This window comes from Scleropages formosus, chromosome 1 (genome assembly GCF_900964775.1).
Source record: "Scleropages formosus chromosome 1, fSclFor1.1, whole genome shotgun sequence".
Classification (NCBI taxonomy): Eukaryota; Metazoa; Chordata; class Actinopteri; order Osteoglossiformes; family Osteoglossidae; genus Scleropages; species Scleropages formosus.
In genome coordinates, this window is record NC_041806.1 from 52,088,960 (window position 1) to 52,112,352 (window position 23,393).

A 23,393-nucleotide genomic window follows, 5' to 3' on the forward strand; every position below is an offset into this window, starting at 1 on the left:
GAGCTATATTTACGGTATCTAGCTTAGAGTGATACAGTACCGGAGACAGTAGAATTCTGTACTTGTTGACGGAAAGTCACGTGGGAAACACCGTGTGGCTAGAACTGCCGTTCACGCGAGCACCGAACGCACTTCCGGGATCCGGTCACGTGGGACCGTGACGACACCGCGTGGATCGAATTACAGTGTTTAGTCTTCGCCTCCTGGACTGCACTACAGAGAGCTCTTCCGGTATCCGGTCACGTGGTCGTGACGTCACCGAGTGGCTGGAACCACAGTGTACAGACTTCATCTCAGCCAAGCGAAGATGGCGGTGCAGGAGTCGGCAGCGCAACTCTCCATGGCTCTGAAGGTCCAAGAATACCCAACTTTAAAGGTGTGCCTATTGTTCGAACGGCTCCCATTTCGCGGCGGGACGGGGGCTGCAGTGATATTAGGAAGTAATGGGCGAACGCGTGCCTTTTACGCGCCTTCGAACGCTGTTTTCGCGGCCGCCGTGCCTGCTGCTGTTCTGCGTGCTGCACAGCCAGGCACACGAGCTCGAGGCAACGCTCTGGCTCGCTCTGGCTCGGGCTCGGGCTCGCGCGCCTGCTCGCCGTGCGTGAGCGATCGCGGTGTTCGCGGGTTACGCTCGCGTGGCGCCTCGCATCGACCTCCTCTCGCGCTCAGCGCAGCGGCAATCAATCGGCCACGCGCCCGCTCCGGTGACAACTTCGGCTTCGCCCGGACTCGCTGCTTGCGCCGCCGCTCTCTAAAACACCACATTTTTACCAGTGTTTACCTGGCTCGCTGAGGGCAGCTGCTCGCTGTGTGTAGCCGAGAAACGAGAAGCGCGGTAAGGGGGGGGACGTGGGGGGGGGGGCTGCTTTACCGAACATGGAAACGGACGGAGGGCAGAGTCCGTAACGGCGTCACGTCAGTAGTGTCCGCATTTACATTTAGTCCTTTTTGTGTGTGTGTGTGTGTGTGTGTGTATTTATATGTAGTGACACCACCTCTAGGTATTGGGCACATGCTGACATTAACAGCACGTACATCATCATTTTTTTTTATTATCGTTGTTATTATTAATGCCTCAGTCACTCTGTGCTCAGCTGCTAACTGTAACACGCTTTTCTCCAGAACGACTTATTGTTAAGCTACTTACACTGATTTTCCCATGTATACAGAAGAGTAATTTTTACAGAACCTTGATCAAGGGCAGGAGGTGGGATTCGAACCCAAGTCCTCGGCATGCAATGACAGTGTCTCTAACCGCTGCGCCCCCTGCTGTTTGGTGTCCCTTCCACAGTCGTAGCTGAGCACCATGGAGTGAGACCTGCCCGAGGGCTTGGACGCACCCCCCCCCCCCCCCCCCCCCCCGCCAACCACTTATGCATGCACAGACACACACACACACGACAGGACTGCAAAGTGAACACGCTTGCTGAAATACAAAGTGAATTCCATAACCGGGGCCTGCAGGTGGTGTAGTGCTGTGCGCTTCCACATCAGTCGGAAGGGTGTCTGTTCAAATCCCGCTGCTGCGGCAGCACCCTCGATCAAGGTACTTGCCCTAAGTTGCTACAGTACAGGTATCCTGCAGTATAAGAGGTAAATCAGTGTAGGTAGCTTTAATCTCTACAGAACTAAGCAGAAGTGTGAGGTAAATAAGGGTTAATAACTGCATAACTTGGGGGGTGGGTGCGGTGGCGCAGCAGGCTTTGCCCGGTCCTACTCTCTGGTGGGTCTGGGGTTCGAGTCCCGCTTGGGGTGCCTTGTGACAGTCTGGCGTCCCCTCCCCCTCCACCCTTACGCCCTCTGTTGCCGGGTTAGGCTCCGGCTCTCCGCAACCCCATTTGGGATCAGCGGTTTCAGACAGTGTGTGTGTTCGTTCATTCCGGATTTGTGCTCATGCAGTTCTGAAGATAGGAGTGTGTTTCTGACGGGAACATTGCTTTTGGGGGGAGGGGCTGCTTTACCCCAGTGAACATTGCCAGACTTTACCATGGTGTCAGGCAAGGTACTTCCCTTTGGTTTCTTAGGGTGGTTGTTTTTTTTTTTTTTTTTTTTTTTTTAAAAACCTCCTCATGATTCCAGGCCTTTTTTAATATTATTGGCAGAAATGAAAGGTTCTCCGTTTCTTAGTCACGTCATTGGAATGTGTTGTGATTCCTTTACCATGTTTTGTCTTCTGGAATGTTCTAAACCATTTCCTTGGAGTAACTTGGAAGATGTGTGACCCTTTTACACCGGTTTACACTGGCGGTTCGTCCCTATATGCTACCTTAACTCTTTGCGTGTGCCCTTGTGGGTTGTGAAACGCTGACGTGTGTGTGTGTGTGTGTGCGCGCTGAAGACACACACGTGTCACGGTCACACTTCAGCTCGACTTCCTTCATATGCTGTATGTAAGCCTCACGGTACACTGATTTTTATTGTGGTGTAGTCGAAAGGAGCAGTAGCAGTACAGGAATTTAACCATGTTTGACTTGGTTTGACTTAATTGTGCTCTTTGCATGCAGAGCATCTCAAAAATGAAGATGTTTTAATAGGGATATCAATGGACATCGATAATATATGTCATGAGACATTCCCTCAAAAGGTCAAACTGATGAGATAAACAGCAGTGTTATGTGGAGTTTCACCATGGTGAAACCAAATGGCAAATTTATTCGAGACACAATTTACTCTGAAGACCCTGATAAAGGGAGTGATGTAGCCACTGTAAAAAAATTTTAAGTGTATTTTAATGCACTTGTCCCACTTGTGTTTTCAGCTGTCGGAAACGTGTGTGCGCGCGCGTGCAGGGTTCTTCGAACCACTGCCTTTACGCATATGAACAGGCCTTGGCCCTTCCTGTCTGGCCGAAGATAAGGGAGCGAGCAGCTCTAGCCCGTGTGCACCCCCCACCACCTCTTTCACTAGGCTGTTTTACGCGACGCCTCTACTGACTAAGCTGATGTTAATCGGACAAAATAGTTTGGAGCTTTTTGGATCGGCTCGTGATCTGCGCCTTTTCACACTCGCCCGTGTTCGGTGGATGCCAGAGCGGTTTGAAATTCCTACATGGTGGGGGGGGTCAATGTGAGGATCAGAGCGGAAGGACCGCTGTGCCATGGGAGTCGCCCTGGTATCGATGTGCCCCCCCCCCCCCCACCACGGTGTGAAAAAATTAACCGCTCATGTGAGAACTACCTTTGCGATCGACGGCGAGGCTCGTTATTCACGACTGCAGGTTTGCCAGGCCAGCACGGGGCGTAGTGGTTACTGTGGCTTCCTTGGAACTCGGAGGATCCGGGTCCGATTTCAGCCCCCTGCTCTGGTTCCCTTGATCGAGATCCACAGCCTCAATTGGTGGGGTAGCAATTAGGCCGCAGTGTAACGTTTCAGGTAACTTTCTAGGAAAGTGTCACAGATGAATGAATGTCAATGCAAACACTTTGCCTTTGATCTTGCTTTTTGAGCTTCATGTAACTTGTTTGTATGTTTGTTCATTCTTTGATTCTTTCTTTGATTTTGATTTTGTTGAACGGCTGTTCAGTAGAAAAAGTTCTCGCAAAGGAGCAAAAGCACGTTTGGTCGCAGGAACGAGAGCGGCACAGGAGCATTTGATCTGTGGAGCCTCCGACTGTGGTTGATGCAGATGGAGATGTTGCTTGAGATACAAAGTGCTCCGTTGTATTGCGGACCGTTTCAGCGGCGATTATTAAACGTGTGGCTGCGTGGTACTTGTCCTGCAGAAGCTGCTCAATAGTGTTAATGTGGGCAAAACGGCGATGTGCCGCTCCTGCTTCCTCCACGCCGCGTGGACGCTGTCCGGGGGGAGACGTGCAAGGAGACCTGCGAGGTGTCCGTGGTGTGGCTAAAGGAGCTGTATCAAACCCCCCCGTCCTGCGCGGAATAATTTGTCCTAGAATAATTTGTCCTAAAATGAATTTATTGTTGTTGTGGGGGTGTTTCAGTCTGCCGTCAATGTTTTTGTGCCAGTGAAGTTCATTCCATCGTTTGTGGAACTCAAAAGTGGCAAAAATAGTGTTAAGTGACATACTGAATTGGTTTTAAAAAAAAAAAAAATGGGGGGGGGGGTTCGTGATTTAATTTAAACTTAAAAGTATTCGGAATATTGGGAAGTCCTTGACAAGTAGCCTGATCTCCGGTTATATGGCTTTTCAACACTTTATAAGTCTCATTGTCCATTAAACACTTATGCTGATGGACTGGATATAAATACATATTTCTGGGTGTAGAGTAAAACCTGGTTAAGGGTGTTGACTCATTGGGAAAAGGCTATTGTGTGAGATACAGCACCTTCATGTAGTGTTTTTACTCTTGTTTAGTGCAACTCTGACTTGTAAATGTTGTAATTTCCTATGATTTCTCAATTTTTTTTTAAATTACTATTTGTTGGAAAAGTGCACTTTGTTATGGCAGCTCAGTGTGACATGAATTTCCCTCCAAGGACCGGTTTAGTGATCTGTGGTGGTGACGGGTAAACTGCGGCAAATAGCTTAGTCTACTCTGTCTAGTACTGTAAGTGGTTCTGGACAAGGCATTAGCTAAATACAAATGAATCATAATTGACACGCTCCTCAGAGAGGTTTATTCAAACACAGCGCGTAAGAACAGAATACCTCGCTTTTTGAACAGATGCTCCGGCAGATTCACGGTAACGATGAGGGGTTGTTGCGCTCTCCCCCACGAATGTGTCCCTTTGCCAGGTTCCCTACGAGACGCTGAACAAGCGCTTCCGTGCTGCACAGAAGAACATTGACCGGGAGACGAGCCACGTGACCATGGTGGTGGCGGAGCTGGAGAAGACGCTGAGCAGCTGCCCTGTCGTGGACTCGGTGGTGTCGCTGCTGGACGGCGTGGTGGAGAAGCTCAGCGCCCTCAAGAGGAAGGTATGTCGTTGTGTGGGGGGAAAAAAAAGTTAATCACAGAAATGTATTATAAATGCCATTTATTGGCATGTCTGTCTTGTTCGCATTCTGCTGGGTTTTGTTGAAATATTGCATTAACAGTTAGTGTCATGTCAAAACAATTAATTTAAAAAAAACAGGAATGACCAGATCCTCCTCCTCCTCCCACCGATCTGGTCATGCTCCAGTGAACTGTGTGAAAGCTGTACAATGTTTAAAAACATGTATTTGTCCTGTAGTTGGCAGGAAATGTACAATATTAGAAAATAGGTTATGGTTTGGTTAGTCACGTTATCAATATATTTTCAATCTTAACAAAATTCATACTCAAAAAAAACAAAGGAAAAATGGTTTCAATGTATTTCCGTTGCATCTCGACTGGATGTGGAATTTGTGTCTGCAGGTCCTGGGTATGAAATGTAGGGCAGTGATGTGGGACTTAAATGACTGGAGTCATAATGGCAGAAATGCAGATATGATAATGATTACTTATAAACACAGTCATGGCAGCGGGCTACACGTTAATCGTGTAACGTGGTGAACACTGCACATGAGAATATTGAAATAAATGTGTGTGACAGACGATGTTCTTCGGGGAGGAGATGCACTCGGAACCAATGAGACGGGTTTGTTGTGGGATTCGGGACAGGGCTCCTGGGGGGCGGAGACCATAGTAAAAGTATACACTGTGAATTATTAATAAATAGAGATGAAAGAAGGGGAATCCACTGGATTGCCTCGTACGGGGAGGCCGCACCGCCCGCCTCGCAGGGTTTTCGAGAACGGTTAAGTGACTGAACTGGTGGTGAACTTTTCACTCTGCGGTGATGTAAATAAAAGGTAAAGTTCTCAAGAATGCTCTATTTGGATCTGCACTTAAAATTCTGTAACTTGTTCACAAAAACATTATTTGAACATTTCATTAAATTTCCTTATCACATTTCTGTAGGTCATATAGGCACGCAGTGTATGATCTGAGCAGCAGCAGGGGTAGTGGTTAGTGCTGCACTCGAAGGACCCAGGTTCGAATCCCACCTTCTGTTGCAGTAACATTGAACAAGGTGCTTACCTTGAAAGGATGCAGTAAAATTTACCCTGGTGTATAAATGGGCAAATCAGTGTGAGAAGGTTAAATAAAGTAGATTTAGAGAGAAGCTCTGGATACATGAACGTGTAAAACACAGGGCCTTTGGTCTCGGGCTCTTGTGTCACTGCACTCCAGCAGGCTGCAGGTTCCAGCTGTTCCTCACCCAGTGAACGTGCCTCCATAATTGGTGAAAATTACCGCGGTCGGCATACGAGTGTTTCTGGAGCAGCACCGTTCAAAAACCGCATGCGTATAAATGACAGCTGAGGAATTTCCTGTGGGCCTGCAGGGTTGTTTTGGAGAAGCAGGCTTCTTACGTGTGTGTGTGTGTGTGTGTGTGTGTGTGTGTGTGTGTGTGTGTGTGTGTGTGTGAGAGAGAGAGAGAGACTGGCCTGTGGAGCAGGACTCCCGTCTGTTGAAGAAAAGCTCTGGATTCTGAGGGTTTTGGGGAATCTCCATGAATCATCGTCACAAGCGCTTGCTTTGAAAAGCTCTGCGTTTGCGGTTCAGCTGAGGGGAAAAAGGGCCGAAAGAGGTTCTGGTCCCGTGCCGAACCTCAACGGGCTCCGTTCCTGAGAAACTGTGGAGTTCATGCTCTTGTCATCAGATTTACATTTACATTTAAATTTGTTCTTTTAGCAGATGCTTTTGTCCAAAGCGACGTACACCTCAGCAAAAGTACAGTTTATGCATTAACACATATGCATTAGGTTTACTGTGTCAGTAACCACAGTGCAGTGCATCTCAGAACAGAAATCTTTAAGTCACTCACTGGTGCAGTCGGTAGTGTAGTGGTCAGAGCTGCTGCCGTTGGACCGAAAGGTTGCAGGTTCGAATCCCACCTCTGGCTTTTCTCCAAAGCCACTTACACTTGTTTACCCAGTTATACAGCTGGGTAGTTTTAATGGAGCAATTCAAGATAAGTACTTTGCTCAAGGATACTACGGCTGGAGGTGGGATTCAAACCTGCAGCCTTTGGGTGCAAAGGCAGCTGCTCTAACCGCTATGTTAGCAGCTGCCCCTTTTACAGCGTTGTATTTACTGAGGTGGCCTTACTTCCTTTCACGCGCTCTTCCCGTATTAGCCGGCCCAGGCGGATATTTTCACTGCGCTTCCTTGATCGAGTCGATGTGACTGTTTCCAGGCGGCTGAGTCGATCCAGGCCGAGGACGAGAGCGCCAAGCTCTGCAAGCGGCGCATCGAGCACCTCAAGGAGCACAGCAGCGACCAGCCGGCCAGCGTGAACCTGTGGAAAAAGAAGCGCATGGACCGCATGATGGTGGAGCACCTGCTGCGCTGCGGATACTACAACACGGCGGTGAAGCTGGCACGGCAGAGTGGCATCGAGGTCAGTGTCCTCGTCTTTTTAAGCAATTATACCTGTTGAGCTCAAAGTAGTGCTTTGGTGCCAATTAATATATGGTAAAAAAAAAAAAAAAAAAACAGACGGCGCAGCACACAGCTGAGGCCTGGTACTCACATCCCTCTGGATGAATAAACATTCTGTTGGGCAATGACTGTGTGGCAGGAGCCTTTGGGATCTTAGCTTTGGGTTCTCTATATGTAAATTAATGTGACTATATATTTACATTTATTTATTTATCAGACACTTTTCTCCAAAGCGACTTCCAGTGAACTCTATGTACTGTTATCAACCCACACACCTCATTTACCATGGTGACTTACACTGCTAGATACACTACTTACAATGGGTCACTCATCCATACATTAGTGGAACATACACACTCTGTCACTCTCACACTATGGGTGAACCAGAACAGCATGTCTTTGGACTGTGGGAGTAAACCAGAGCACCCAGAGGAAACCCACACAGACTCGGGTAGAACATGCAAACTCCACACAGACTGAGTGGGGATCGAACCTACGTCTTCTCGCACCCCCAGGCGCTGTGAGACAGCAACACTACTTACTGTGCTGCCTAGATATATAATCTCATACATTATATTCAGATATACATATATATGTATATCTGATTAATCTATATGACTATATATGTGTGACTATATATATAGGGCTATAATATATGTGCCTATATGTCTGTCTATAATCTGTATCACTATATGTATTTATATATACATACATACATACATATACACATACTGTTTATGCGGATAGTCTGGACTGCTGGAAGAATCATTGGCACACACACCCCCCCCCCGCATCCAGGCCACTTCCTCTTCGAACCTTTGCCATCTGGCCTGCGCTACAGAGCACCGAGCACCAGGACAGCCAGGCACAAGAAAGTTTTTCCTCAGGCTATCTACCTCACGAACAGCTAAATCCCCCCTAGAGAGTAAACCAGTGCAATACACAACGCTATTTATAATTATATCTATTTATCACATTATATCTCTTATTCACATTCCCTTGCATTTGTATAGAACATACCTGTACATAAATATGTCCATCCATCCATCCATCTTCCTCCGCTTTTATCCGGGGCCGGGTCGCGGGGGCAGCAGTCCGAGCAGAGTCCTCCAGACTTCCCTCTCCCCGCACACCTCCTCCAGTTCCTCTGGGGGAACCCCAAGGCGTTCCCAGGCCAGCCGGGAGACGTAGTCTCTCCAACGTGTCCTGGGTCTGCCCCGAGGCCTCCTCCCAGTGGGACAAGCCCGGAGCACCTCCCTAGGGAGACGTCCAGGAGGCATCCGGAACAGATGCCCGAGCCACCTCAACTGGCTCCTCTCGATGCGGAGGAGCAGCGGCTCTACTCCGAGCTCCTCCCGGGTTACTGAGCTCCTCACTCTATCCCTAAGGGTGCGCCCAGCCACTCTGCGGAGGAAACTCATTTCTGCCGCTTGTATCCGCGATCTCATTCTTTCGGTCACGATCCAGAGTTCATGACCATAAGTGAGGGTAGGAACGTAGATCGACCGGTAAATTGAGAGCTTCGCCTTACGACTCAGCTCCCTCTTCACCACAACAGACCGGTACAATGACCGCATTACTGTGGACGCCGCACCGATCCGTCCGTCAACCTGCCGCTCCATTTTTCCCTCACTCGTGAACAAGACCCCGAGATACTTAAACTCCTCCACTTGAGGGAGCAACTCCCCCCTAACCTGGAGGAGGCAATCCACCTTTTTTCCGACTGAGAACCATGGCCTCGGATTTGGAGGTGCTGATTCTCATCCCCGGATTCAGGAGGAGCAATGCGGTTTTCGCCCTGGCCGTGGAACACTGGACCAGCTCTATACCCTCACTAGGGTGTTGGAGGGTTCGTGGGAGTTTGCCCAACCAGTCCATATGTGTTTTGTGGACCTGGAGAAGGCATTCGACCATGTCCCTTGTGGCATCCTGTGGGGGGTGCTTCGGGATTATGGGGTTCGGGGCTCGTTGCTACGGGCTGTTCGTTCCCTGTATGACCGGAGCAGGAGCTTGGTTCGCATTGCCGGCAGTAAGTCAGACCTGTTCCCGGTGCATGTTGGACTCCGCCAGGGCTGCCCTTTGTCACCGATTCTGTTCATTATTTTTATGGACAGAATTTCTAGGCGCAGTCAGGGAACGGAGGGTGTCTGTTTTGGTGGCCGCGAGATCTCGTCTCTGCTTTTTGCGGACGATGTGGTCCTGTTGGCTTCATCAAGTCAAGACTTGCAGCGTGCACTGGGGAGGTTTGCAGCCGAGTGCGAAGCGGCGGGGATGAGAATCAGCACCTCCAAATCCGAGGCCATGGTTCTCAGTCGGAAAAAGCTGGATTGCTCCCTCCGGGTTAGGGGGGAGTTGCTCCCTCAAGTGGAGGAGTTTAAGTATCTTGGGGTCTTGTTCACGAGTGAGGGAAAAATGGAGCGGCAGGTCGACAGACGGATCGGTGCGGCATCTGCAGTAATGCGGTCATTGTACCGGTCTGTTGTGGTGAAGAGGGAGCTGAGTCGTAAGGCGAAGCTCTCAATTTACCGGTCGATCTACGTTCCTACCCTCACCTATGGTCATGAACTCTGGATCATGACCGAAAGAATGAGATCGCGGATACAAGCGGCAGAAATGAGTTTCCTCCGCAGAGTGGCTGGGCGCACCCTTAGGGATAGGGTGAGGAGCTCAGTCACCCGGGAGGAGCTCGGAGTAGAGCCGCTGCTCCTCCGCATCGAGAGGAGCCAGTTGAGGTGGCTCGGGCATCTGTTCCGGACGCCTCCCTGGGGAGGTGCTCCGGGCTTGTCCCACTGGGAGGAGGCCTCGGGGCAGACCCAGGACACGTTGGAGAGACTATGTCTCCCGGCTGGCCTGGGAACGCCTTGGGGTTCCCCCAGAGGAACTGGAGGAGGTGTGCGGGGAGAGGGAGGTCTGGAGTACTCTGCTCGGACTGCTGCCCCCGCGACCCGGCCCCGGATAAAAGCGGAGGAAGATGGATGGATGGATGGATGGATATTTTTTATCCTTCATTCACATATTCTATCTTCTCATCTGTGTCTTGTCACCGTCATTCTGTCTGTACTCTGGAAGTTTCTGTCACCAAGACAAATTCTTTGTATGTGTGAACATACCTGGCAATAAAGCTCATTGTCATTCTGATGATTGTATGTAATCTGTATGCCACTGTCTTGAATGTGTTTTACCAGTTCAGTAATGTACAGTGTTTCTACCAGTTTTTACAGGATGTCACTTGATTACTGCATTTCAGGATCTGGTCAACATTGAGATGTTCCTCACTGCAAAGGAAGTTGAAGAGTCTTTAGAACGACAGGAAACGGCCACCTGCCTCGCTTGGTGCCATGATAATAAATCGCGTCTCCGCAAGATGAAGGTAAGAACGGCGCAAGTAAGCACCTGCTTTTCTGCTGAGAGTTTACAGTTGTGCTGGATTTATTGAATATTGGGTTTTTTTCTCCACATGAATGAGTCAACCCCTGAATCTAACTTTTTCTATCTATGAAAACTGCCACAGTTCTTGGTTTCATGAGTAATTTCCCTTATTTACCTTCGTGTAACAGGGTCTATTCGTTCCCTGAAATCTCATCGTTGGGCAAGCTCCTGTTGTGAGGGGGGAAAATGATAAGTGAAAAGTCACCTAAAATTAATTAAAATACCAACAAAGTTATTCTAATGCATAACACCAGCATATTTTATTATTTGTAACAGTTATTTGTATGGGGTGTCTTTTACGTTGTATTGTCATGTATTCTTTTATTATCAGTAACTCTTCATGGCTCGGTGCTGGTGGGGCTGTGAACAGACTTCCACTCTTGTTTGCAAGTTGAGGACCCAGTGCATACTTGACGTGTATTATGTATGTTATAAAACAGGGCACATATGCTAAGAATGTGTAGACACCCCCCCGCGCCACCTCTTGAGCACTGTGTGTGTGAGCCTCGTTTAACAGGGATTGTGTGAATTTTCCTGTTTTGATTCTGACAAGAACCAGTTCTTTGGATTCATGTTTCTCCACATACACATTGTCAGTATTTGCACATGTGTGTATATGTGTGCAGGTACATGTGATTACATGTGCACTTCTACTTCCAGAGCTGCCTCGAGTTCAGCCTGCGCATCCAAGAATTCATAGAGCTCATCCGGCAGAACAAGCGCATGGACGCTGTCAGGTTGGTGTCACGGTGGTTTTTTTTTTTTTTTTTTTTTTTAGAACACACTACACTTTGATTTTACAGCGCTTAGGTTTGTGGTAACACCACAAACTGCATTAATCACCCTGTAATGGTAATCAGTGTGTGTGGCTCAGTGTCTCCTCGCTGATAGCTTGGATGATCTTGTGGCACATCTGTTGGATACAGAGCTACTGATGGATATACTTATTACTGTTTTCAGGCAGCAATACTGCAGTATTAAGAGCAGTAATAAGTATATCCATCAGTAACTCTTTGGAGGAGATATTTGCAGAGCGCATGAAGTACACTTACGCATCCTACCAAACCTCTTTTTCAGATGAGATGCACATACAGGTTATTCTTTTGAGCACCAAACACACACACACACACACACACACACACACTTCTGACACACGGGTTGAGCAGTAGGAGAGAAGCGGTAAAACGTTTCCAGTTTCTGGGGTAGAGCGCGGTAAAAGGCACGCACACATGTTTTGCAGTAAAAGTTACAGTTTGGCGCTCGCTCAGTCTGCCGCAGTGGTACTTGCAACTTTAATTCTCCAAACACAGTATTTTCAGTAAAGCGCTAACAAGCCTTGCCTCTTTCTGGCTGTGGCCGCTCTCTCGGTGGTCCCCCCGCTCACCCCCCTTGCCTCACATAGGCCTGCCCCCGGTCATTGACCCGGCATTCCAGTGTATCGTGCACATATGGGGAAATAATTTTTACATGATGCTGATGGTGCTCTGTTTAAATTTTTCTTTGAGCAGATGTCTTGTGTGGAAGTCACTTGTTTCAAATTATGTGATTTTTTTTTTCGGCTGTTTGTTTTTTTTTTTTTTAACAATTTGGATTTTGTTTTCCCAATGAATCAACAACCACTCAAAGGAAAAAATGATCGTGACACCATGTGCAGTGTTTATACTTCAGCAAATGTGCATTTATAATAAATATTTTTACATTACAAGAGGTATGCAAGTTAGTGACTTTTACATGTTGCAGTAAAGTTTTTTTTAAACAATTGTGTTGCACTTTGTAGTTTTCTGAAGTGGTACAAGAGGCTCAAATGTGAAGTTAATCCATGCTGTATGTGTTTGTGTGCACGTGCATGTGTGTGTTTCAGACACGCGCGGAAGCACTTCAGCCAGGCTGAGGGCGGGCAGCTCGATGAAGTGCGCCAGGTGATGGGAATGCTGGCCTTCCCCTCAGATACCCACATCTCCCCCTACAAGGTAACGGCACCACAACCCCTCCCCCCAACAGCGGACAATATACACCCCACCACATGTGTAACATATTTTTGCGTGTGCTCATCTCAACAGGACCTGCTGGACCCAGCGCGTTGGAAGATGCTCATCCAGCAGTTCCGATATGACAATTACAGATTACACCAGCTGGGCAACAACTCCGTGTTCACCATCACCCTGCAGGCCGGGCTGTCTGCCATCAAAACACCGTATCCTTCTCTCTCTCTCTCTCTCTCTCATATTCCAGCCTCCTCCCCTCTAGTGTGGTAATTTTACTCTTCTGATTTTACATTGGCCCGTCCTGCTTTACCATGGCAGGGCACAGCGGTGTGTGACTTTTGCTGGATGTTGTTTTACACAAGTAAAGCTTGCAAACAGTAAGTGGTTATAGTTGCCGCCTTGCGGTCTGAACACCCAGGTGCCAATCCTCCTTTGAGCAAGGTACTTGCCCTGAATTGATAAAGTAAAAATTATCGTACTGTATAAATGGGTGAATCGGTATTAGTAGCTTAACACTGGAAGTTATTTTGGAGGAAAGCGTCAGATAAATGTATATACTGAGCATAGGAAGGTGCTGCTAGAATGGGGGTTAAACTATTAGCTGTTAAAACATAAGCACTGATACATTTTGTTTAATTGTAAGGTATATAAGAGGTACGTAGGAGCTGAGTGAGCACATTTATACAGACATGCAGTTTTTAATACAGGGAAGTGGCACTGTTTTGGTAAATAATGTTAAACATTGACCAAACTGCCCATTTTAATGGCAGTTGTTAATTTTAGCATAAATACGTGTCAATTTTGGGGCTCAGGAACACGTCAGAATGTTTGCTGTTGATCCTAATGGTAATTAAGGTCTTTATGACAGTTCACCTTCTAAAGTGTTTTTCTGGAACAGATTACGTTTGCAAGGCAGGAGATGGTAGCTTTCTTGTTTTGTCCTCCAGAGAGACTTGCAACATGTTTATAGAGCAGGGTAAGGCTCTTGATCAAATGTACTGCACGGGGAGGTAGGATTTGAACCTGGGTCCTTCAAATGGAAGGCAGCAGCTATAACTGCTGTGCCACCTGCTGGGTGAAAAGAGATTGCGGACTATGAAAGGCACTAGAGCGCTCTGTCCCGGTGGCCCTTGACTCTCCCGGCTCCCAGGCAGTGCTACAAGGAGGACGGCAGCTCCAAGAACCCCGACTGCCCTGTGTGCAGCAAGTCGCTCAACAAGCTGGCGCAGCCACTGCCCATGGCGCACTGTGCCAACTCGCGGCTTGTGTGCAAGATCTCGGGGGAGGTGATGAATGAGAACAACCCCCCCATGATGCTCCCCAACGGCTACGTGTACGGATACAACGTGAGTGCTTCCTTGCCGCTCTTGATGGCTGCATTTTTAATGTGCACAAATGTAGTTAAAGTGCACAGAGGTTCTACCTGTGGCTTCGTACCGTGCTCATCTGTGAAAAGGATTTTACAGTAGCATGTGATAACGTAATAAGTGTGTGACAGCAGTCATAAGTGGTGTTTCAATGGTAGGTGGTGTTTTCAGTCTCACTTAAGGAAACCATTATTATGGTTGTATCAGATTTTTTTAAATATAGTTTTTAGTTGCGGTTTTGATTTTGCCGAAAAGTCAAGAATGCACGAGGACTGCAGGTGCAGTTCTGTTTGTTCCAGGATTCCAGAGCTAAATGCATACAGGCCTCATGTAGTCCCTTCACATACAGACATGTGCAAAGGCTTTGTATTTGTGTTGCAGTCCCTCCTGTCCATTCGCCAAGACGACAAAGTGGTGTGTCCCAGAACCAAGGAAGTGTTCAACTTCTCTCAGGCGGAGAAGGTCTACATCATGTGAGCGCACAGGTCTGTGCCACCGTGGGACGCCACGGGGCTCTCGTGGAAGTCGTTCGGCTGACCTGGCCAGTCCGAGTGCGACAGCAAACAGCCCCAAGAGCTGCCCGGACCCCCAAGAGCTGCAGTCGATGCCCGTGTTCCTCGTGACAAAGAGCTAACAACATGACAAGCCCCTCCCCCCCCTTTTTCTGTCATCTACTTCTAACCGCCTCGCCCTGTTGTGGAGGAGCCTGTTAATGGCAGGACAGATAGAATCAGGACATTGGAGGGGGGACTCTGGATGGGACTGCTGGGATTTCTACCAATATTAAAGGACTTTTGTTTTTAAAGCAGTGACATTTATTGAACTAGTTTCATTGCAGTAGTGTGGTGCTTCTAGCAGGGCTCAGTATCATAAGTGCTTCTGCCTTTTCTTTTTACCGTGGTCAGCCTGACTGTACCAGCTGACGTCACCGGTGTTCAACCACAATACTTATACATACAGTATGTATATATAAGTATGTATACTCAATACATACATTGAGTGCGATGTTTGATTTACTTTTTTTACATTTAGAGGATGTTCCAGTGGCTGGGACTAACCAGTGTTCTTGAAGCTGCATGTTTTTCAATACCTATCATCTCTCCCACTTGTTCCTCTTAGGAGCTGGTAAAACATGTTTAGTATTGAAATTTTAGGAGACAGTTTAGAAACTACTTATGCATGTTTAAATTGATAGAGTAGGATATGGATTGTTTATGTATAATTGCTGATAAAGGTTGTTTAATAAAAAAAAGAAAAAAAGTGGCATCTCTGTTCAGGGCACATTGGCCAGGTTTCACATGGTCACTTGAGCAAAGAATACTTGCCAAATGATGTTGACATATGAAGTATTTTTTTCTTCACAAATCCTTAAAAATATATTGACCTGAGGAACTAGGCAAAGTGATACGATCAGAAACATTACTGTTTTTATTATGTATACTTAACTGCATAAACACAGTATATACTTTTAACTTTAACGTCCACATAATGGTCATCACACACACTATCTGAAACCGCTTGTCCCGTACGGGGTCGCGGTGAGCCGGAGCCTAACCTGGGAACACAGGGCGAAAGGCTGGAGGAGGAGGAGACGCACCCGGGATGGGACGCCAGTCTGTCGTAAGACACCCCGAGCGGGACACGAACCCCAGACCCACTGGAGCGCAGGACCCGGGCCAACCCACATATGGTCATCTCAGCTTTTATTTATACACCTAAGAGGACGGTCCAGTGCATCACAATATTAATATATTTGAAAGCATCATATATGACATTTAATTTAAAACATTAAATGGTTCTCTTGCATTGCTTTAGTAACTAATTATGAATAGAGCTGCGGTAAGGAATTCAAAAATGCTGCGCCGTTTTCCAACATGTGGTTGTTTAATGGGCAAAATGAGACCCAGATTAAAAACGAAATGCTGCATCAAATTATTAATTCAGGGTTGGTTGGTACCTTGAAAAAGGGCCTCGCAGCAGGAGGTGGGATTCGAAGCACTTCGCCCCCTGCTGCCTCAAGTAATCACATTTCTTTATTGTTTAAACGTACTGCTTGGTCGGTGCGTGTAACATCGGTAAGAAAAAGGAAAATTAAAACATTTTAATTTATCATGATCATGTGTGTCTTAGTTACTAGCAAAAATAAATTCCATACTCAGAACAAGAATAGCTAGGAAAACACCGCTCTCGTATGTCTTACGGATTTCAAACTATGTCAATAAATACCGACTTAACCTTCACTAAATGTAAATTCGTTAAAATTATTGAGTTATACAATTATTTCAAAGTTCGCCTTCTGTCGCTCTTTCTTCTGTGTTCGCGTTGAATAAAAAAACCACAGGTAGCACTACTGGGGGAGAGACTATGCGTCACTTCCGGGGGCGAAGGTCACTTTTTTGCGGAAGTGTCGCGTGCGTTCAGTCTGAAGGGGAAGGGGCTGGTGCAACGGCAGCGTTTTTCTTTTGGAAACGGATTATGTTATTTATGTTCTTGCTCACATAACATTTTTTTTTTTTTTAAATTGTGTTTTATTTTTTTGAAGACGCGACGGACTTCCGGAGCCGCTGTGTGCTTCAGGTCTCCTGTCTCTGACGCCGGAGGAGGACGCGAGGCGAGGAAGTCTCTGTTCGTCCCGTTGGTTCAGAGTTTTTCTCACACGCTCATTTACGTCACGTGTGTATATTATTATTGCCATATGTCACCACACACACACACACACACACACAGCCCCAGGTGGACAGAGAACTTGTTTTCGCAGGTTCACGTGATGTCTCTCACACAGCGAACACACTGACACAACAACAAGTGGTATACAGTACATACACGTTTTAGTTTACATACGTAAATAATACAGAGTAAAACGGGGTACTGTACAGAGACATGATGGTAAACACTAGTTAGTGAGACGAGGGAAGCAATCAATCATGTCTCTGAGGTACCCGGCATTTTACCTTCATTTTGGCACAGTACGCGCATAGTATGTGAGCTAAAGTGACTTATTTATGGTATAAACAAGTCTGGGTCACAGCCAAGCTGGAACGTTCTCTTTTTTGATTCCATTGTGGCAGACTGACCACTGTGTCCCTCACCGCTGCTGAATCCCTTTCACCATCCCAGAACTAAGGGTCTCCAACCCATCTCTTTTGGACTGACTTCTCTCTTTGGATCCTCTGTCTGCATAAACTTGTACTTAATTATCCTCCTCATTAAAAAAAAAAAAAAGTTATTCCTTATCAGTTTAAATGCAAGTCTTAATGTAATTATTCCAGCAAAGACTGTGATATTGACTTAATGGACTGTGCTTTGAAAATAGTGTGTGTGTATCCATCTATTAGTGAAACTTGCTTCTGTTTGCTGTAAGTCATGAGTCACTTTGTAGAAAAGCATCTGCTAAGTGACTGAACATAACTGTAAATAATTATCACTGTAACATGATCTGAGTATCAGGTATGGGGACAGCCGGTGGAGTAGTGATTAGAGCTGCTGCCTTTGGACCCAAAGGTCCCAGGTTCCATGCCTGCCTCTGGCTGTAGTACCCTTGAGTAAGGTATTTACCCTAAATTACTCCAGTAAAATTACCCAGCTGTATAAACGGGTAAATTGACATTGTGAGTTGCTTTGGAGAAAAGCATCAGGTAAATGTACTGATTTAAAGTATCGCATAAATACGACTTACAAGGAAGCGGTGGGGTGATCATTTACTGTTGACTTTTCTGATGGTTCGAGGAAAGCTGTTTCTGTGCCCCGTGATATTTGACCATTTGTTGTGCAAACTATACTTTATCTATTCCATGCACCCGTGGACAGCGACGGGACAGTAAACGGGAGTGTTGATTAAGGGGAATAACGAAGAGGAGGTTGAGGCGGAAGCAGGTGTATGGTTAGTGCCACTGTCCCTCTCTTTCTCAGGGGTCAACTGGATGGACCACACGCAGAGAGAAAGGCTGTCGGCTCTGGTGGAAGAACTGACCACCTCGGGGGAGCCACAGCTCAATCCTTCCAAGATGAAGGATGTGAAGAAGATCTGCAAGTAAGAAAGGCTCTGCTGGCAGTGTTTGCTCAGCCTTCGCCGGTGCAGTTTCCCATGCGCCTCCGGGCAGCTTCGCAGCTCAAGGGCTCAGTGTTTTTCATGGCAACAAAGCATTTGATTTAAGTAGTTTGTTGAACACAAAATATTCAACTTCTTGCTACCCTGTGTTGGTTTACAAATGTCAGGGTTGATGTTCATGTCAATGAACTGTCATTCTGAGAGATTTTGTTTTTATGTGTACAGTTTTACGTTTGTCTGTCTAAGGCTAAGTATCTTTCTGAAGGGTAATGCAGCAAGAGGAGGGATTCAGAGTTTTAAGAGGGAAATTCTGAAGCATCTACATGTAAATTGGCTCCTAAGCTAGTAAGCAGAATCACACTGATCTATGACCTTAGTGTGTTCAGTGTGTCATGTGCAGCTTAATGACACTGATACCCCTCATTTTACACAAAGGTTAAGAGGCAACATAGTGGTTAGCACTTACAGGACCCAAGTTACTCTGAATCAATATAGTAAAATTCAGCCAGCTGTGTGAATGAGTTACTCAGTGTAAGTCCCTTTGGGGGAAAGTGTCAGCCTAATGAATAGTGATAAATGCAGAACTATTCCTGTCTTGATTCTCTAAAGTTGAAACTAGTTTCTAATATGTTAGTGTACGTTGATTTGGAAATTTCCCTCTTTAAAACTCCAATTTTGCAATGTTTTGCTGTAAACTCTATTAGAAGCTCAGTTTTGGTTGTCTGTGCTTGCCACTGGTTTGCGAAACAAGTGTTCCTGCTTCCTCCCACGGTCCCCCCCAGGACCTCCAGCGACTACATTGATCATTTCTACCACCTGATCATGAGACAGCTGGCGCAGGAACACGCCGAGATCCGCTTCTCCGCCCTACAGATGGTTAATGAGCTCTTCTCCCGCTCTCATCACTTCCGCACGCTGCTGGTTTCCAACTTCCAAGGGTTCTTGGAGCTGACGGTAGAGACGGACCCGGAGCAGCCGCTGCCTCCTCCCAGAGAGGTGGCGCGGAAGCTGAAGATCCTGGCCATCCGCACGGTGGAGGAGTGGCAGGCGAGCTACGGTGAAGCGTACAAGAAGCTGGCCCTTGGCTACCACTTTCTCAAGCAGATCAAAAAGGTACAGCAACGTGGGTGTTACTTTACCATCTCATATGTCTAGTGTGTTCATTGGGTTGGACAAGAAATGTCGATGTATGTGTATATATACTGCATAACAAGAGGTATACATTGAAAGGCAAAAATGTTGCAGAGGAATTTGTTAGTGATGTGGTGTGTTGTTCATTTAATGCAAGTGGTGCTTTAAGTAAAGCACAGCACGGAGGGATTTGGATTATTACAAGGAGCAAGTCTTAAGCACCTTGTTGCATTAACACAGTGTTTAGTCAACAAGGTGGAACATTAAGAAAGGAAAAAAAGGCACAGACTAGAAAAATGTCTGTAAATAGCTGAGTAAAAGCAGAATATAACAGAGTAAAAAGTGCGACTAAAGTGTTTGCCATTTTTGGGAAGATGATTATTGTGATAATTTACTGGTGTGTGGATATACTGTATGACTTGTACAAGATTGTGTTGTAAAGCGTAGCGTGGCGGTGACCCTCTTGACTTCCCAGGTGGATTTCCACGATGTTCAGGCCAGGACCCAGGCAGAGAGGAAGAGGCAGGAGGAGAAGCAGAAGAGGTTGGAGAGACTTTACAAAGATAAAGTGGACAAGGCCACAAAGGAGATGGAAGGTATGTTGGTCTGTGACCTTTCACCTTTGGTGCCTTTTGGTACGTCGCAGTTAGCGGCTTAACTGATCTTCCGTTTGTCTCTTACTTTGAATATGATCACATTGTTGTATAGTCATCAGGACTGACCACCACCGGAAACACCGAATTGATAGTTGTTCTTTTTCAGATGGTCTCAGGATTTGATGCCATGTTTGTTTCTCCTAAGAGTCCTTCCAGGAGATCCAGGAAAGCTTGACCGAGATACACAGTTGTCTTAAGTTACTCGCACCCCATCCAGTGGAGTTCAACCTTGGTGACCTAGAACCAGCAGTAGCCTCACAGACAGAGCAGAGTACTGGCCCAGAGCACCGTGGGAAGGCTACGGCCTCTGCTGTGGACGAGGAACAGCCCTGCTGCAGTAAAGACCTGGGCAGCATAAGGGATGAAGATGAGGCTGAGGAGGAGAACAGCGAGGAGGATTCTGACATGGAGGAGCTTCCAGAAGAAGATGCTTTTATTCGGCACACAGGCCTGATGTCTTACAAGTACAGCCTGGACTTGGACCTGTCAGCAGGTGTGTTGTCTCGGGGGGTCTTGCCAGTTACTGAAGCGTAGTTTTGTTGGCTGATAATGTGTGTTTGATTCAAGACTTTTCTTTCAGTCTTGACAGATCGACACAGGAATTAAATCAACTAAGTAGCTGCACAGTGGGTGGTGTCTAGAATCAGTTCTGTGCTGTGATTGTGCATCTTCTGCATTTGACTGTTTTCACTACCTATCTGTTTCCCATCGCTGGAATGCATTTGTACACACAAAGATATAGTAACTCACCTGTGAGATTCTGGTGACTCACCATTAGTTTTATTTCTTAGTTCAGCTACTTCCCTGAACCTTTTGCTGAACTAATAAGACACAGAAATTGCTTCATATATATTTACATTTATTCATTTAGCAAACACTTTCATCCATGGCCACCTACAGCTCAGAGTGAACTCAAGGGCATTTCACAACAGATGGCTATAGACACAGGTGATTGTTGTGTCCAGTACCACAGTACAGAGTAGCTGTGTATAGAAGTGATAAGAAAGACAGATGTGATGGTGACAGATGGTGTGATGTGAGTTTATGGAGCAGTTAGATCAGGAGAGAAGTGGGAGAAGATATGCATTTTGAAACATGTGAACAACTGGTGAATTAAGTTGAATCCAGTTATGGGTGGCACAGTGAGAAGCGCTGCTGTCTCACAGCGCCTGGGTGGAGTGAGAGAACATGGGTTCGATCCCCGCTCAGTCTGTGTGGAGTTTGCATGTTCTCTCTGTGTGGGTTTCCTCCGGGTGCTCCGGTTTCTTCCCACAGCCCAAAGACATGCTGTTCAGGTTCCCCCATAGCGTGTGAGTGTCACAGAGATAGTGTTTCACTGATGTGTGGATCTTCCAGTAGGTGTGAGGGTGTAGGTAGTTATAGATGGTTGTGTACCTCATTACCAAATGCGGTAACACTGTCAGTGTGTGGAAAGTAGTGGGGTGGCGGGGGTGTGTTTATACAGACCATTGCTGGACAGTTGGACTGACTTAGTAGTCTGTGTAGACACACTCTTCCCACTTTCTGCTTGAGTAATGTGTGCTTTTTTGGAGTTAAAGAGCGGGGGGGGCTCACTTCTGGCTGCAGATCTGAAAGTGAAGGAGAGTGAGGAAAACGAGGCTGTGGTGAACACCGTGCGGGACCTGCACAGGCTGATCAACACCAAGCACCTGCCTGCCGTCCGTTCCTGGGTTCAGGTACCTGTTTGCACATGCGGCACATCCCTGCAGTCAAACCTTCGACCCCTGAAGCTCAGTCTTGAGGTTTTACCTTAGTGGAGCCATTGAGTTAATGAAGACTTCAGTGAATTGCGCAGGCGGTTGTGGGATGTCTGGGTGTGTATCCTCAGGTGTTCACCAAGGCCGGTGTGGACCAGCAGCTGCTGAGGCGGGCTGTTGACCTCAGGACGTCCCTGGAGGAGGCGCTGCGGAGGCACGATGAACTGCACATCGAATACAGGGAGAGAGAGCGCCGAGTGGTGAGTGAGGGTCAAGTTGCGGTCGCGTGCATAGATGGGGTTCTGTTCTGCTGCGTGATCCACATCAGCTGCCATAAGAATCATGTACACAGTGGTTTATTTCTCAGACAGCTCCACATTTGTGTTCATGTTGCACGTTTTTCCCTACAACAGCAAACAATGGTGGCGTTGTTAAGTAGTAACTCGCTGGCATAGTGGGCTGTTAATTCACCAGTTGTTCACTTGGCCTATTTATAATTCATTTGTTTCTTGCCACAGGCTGATAAAGCTCATCTTTAATGTTTAATACTTTAGGTAAACATTAAAGATCTTTTTGTATTTTCTGCTGCACATAATTTAAATTCTGAACATTAGCATAAATACATTTTTTCAGGCAGTTTAAATTTATCTGATACTTTTCTGCAAAACAACTTACAGTGTTAAACTACTGACACAATTTATTCTAAGTACCTTGCTCAAGGGTACTACACCTGGAGGTAGGATTGGAACCTATGACCTTGGCATCCAAAGGCAGCAGCTCTAACCACTACAGTGCCAGCTGCCTCGTTGTCCTAAGTGATGTTACTAGTGTATCTTACTGCCAGTGCTGCCTTATTGGAGTATAATGTTGTTTAAAATTAACACACCTGATATGTCGATGAACGGTTTTAATAAAGATAACTTTAACACCTATTTTTTTTGTCCAGTTACGTGTGGTTTCATGTGCAGTTCTAAACAAATACCTCATTACATTCAAGAACAATAACGTGTTCTTAACATGTTTGTGTAATAATAAATACTATATATATATGTCGTATTTGCATATGTATGTAGTGTATAGTTATTTATTTTTTTATACAGCAGATGAAAGACTTCTCTGCAGTGTCATAAAAGCACGCGCATATGCTGCTGATTTTGGAATATTTGCAAATGAGGACATTTGTGGCGAATAGTTGGGTTCAGCCGTCATTACGGATCATTGTGTTCGGTGGGGGCTGTGGGGCTGCAGGGGGCAGGGTGGGTGGTGGTGCCGGAGTGTCTCACTGGGACACCATCCAAAAAGACAAAGGCTCGCTGCCAAGTGGAGTGCGAGAGGGGGTGGATGGGGGGGGTTGGGGGTGTGTGGTGTTTTTTTTACTGTTGGCTCCTAACAGCAGGTGGCAGAATTTCCTACCAAATCACTGGACGTGTTCATTTTATTTTCCCTCTGGTTTACTGTTATTCCTGCGCTGGTAATTAAAAGGATGATAATGTACTAATCCTTAGCATCGCTGAGAAGTGTAGTGGTTCGGGCAGTCGCCTTGCTCTCCTGGGTTCAGATCCCTTCTTCTGATGTTCTACTCGGACTTGCTTAATTGAAAATGCAGCCAGTGTATGTATGGTTAAAATATACTTAAATCGTTGTTTAAATTATTTTAAGTAGCTAAGTAAAGCTGACTGAAT

At 46.5% G+C, this 23,393-nt stretch overlaps 2 protein-coding genes across 4 annotated transcripts in view; both read left to right on the top strand.

Moving 5' to 3' along the window:
- The first annotated feature begins 242 nt into the window (after window positions 1-242).
- maea (macrophage erythroblast attacher, E3 ubiquitin ligase) lies at window positions 243-15,422 on the top strand. The gene is made up of 9 exons (XM_018728800.1): window positions 243-376; window positions 4,701-4,883; window positions 7,133-7,336; window positions 10,625-10,747; window positions 11,467-11,543; window positions 12,668-12,776; window positions 12,867-13,000; window positions 13,942-14,137; window positions 14,540-15,422. The coding sequence occupies exons 1-9, from the start codon at window positions 308-310 to the stop codon at window positions 14,633-14,635; spliced, it is 1,191 nt and encodes a 396-aa protein (XP_018584316.1). The 5' UTR covers window positions 243-307; the 3' UTR covers window positions 14,636-15,422.
- A 1,150-nt stretch (window positions 15,423-16,572) lies between these two features.
- The window catches only part of uvssa (UV-stimulated scaffold protein A), a 37,290-nt gene continuing 30,469 nt past the window's right edge, over window positions 16,573-23,393 (top strand). For 2 of the 3 annotated variants that reach the window (XM_029255805.1, XM_029255811.1), the window contains exons 1-7: window positions 16,573-16,831; window positions 18,068-18,188; window positions 18,989-19,319; window positions 19,813-19,933; window positions 20,139-20,486; window positions 21,581-21,690; window positions 21,843-21,971. In XM_029255805.1, coding sequence (XP_029111638.1) covers window positions 18,079-18,188; window positions 18,989-19,319; window positions 19,813-19,933; window positions 20,139-20,486; window positions 21,581-21,690; window positions 21,843-21,971 — 1,149 coding nt within the window. In that variant the 5' untranslated portion in view covers window positions 16,573-16,831; window positions 18,068-18,078. The remainder of the gene's footprint in view (window positions 16,832-18,067; window positions 18,189-18,988; window positions 19,320-19,812; window positions 19,934-20,138; window positions 20,487-21,580; window positions 21,691-21,842; window positions 21,972-23,393) is intronic. The other variant, XM_029255808.1, reaches the window with a different exon arrangement.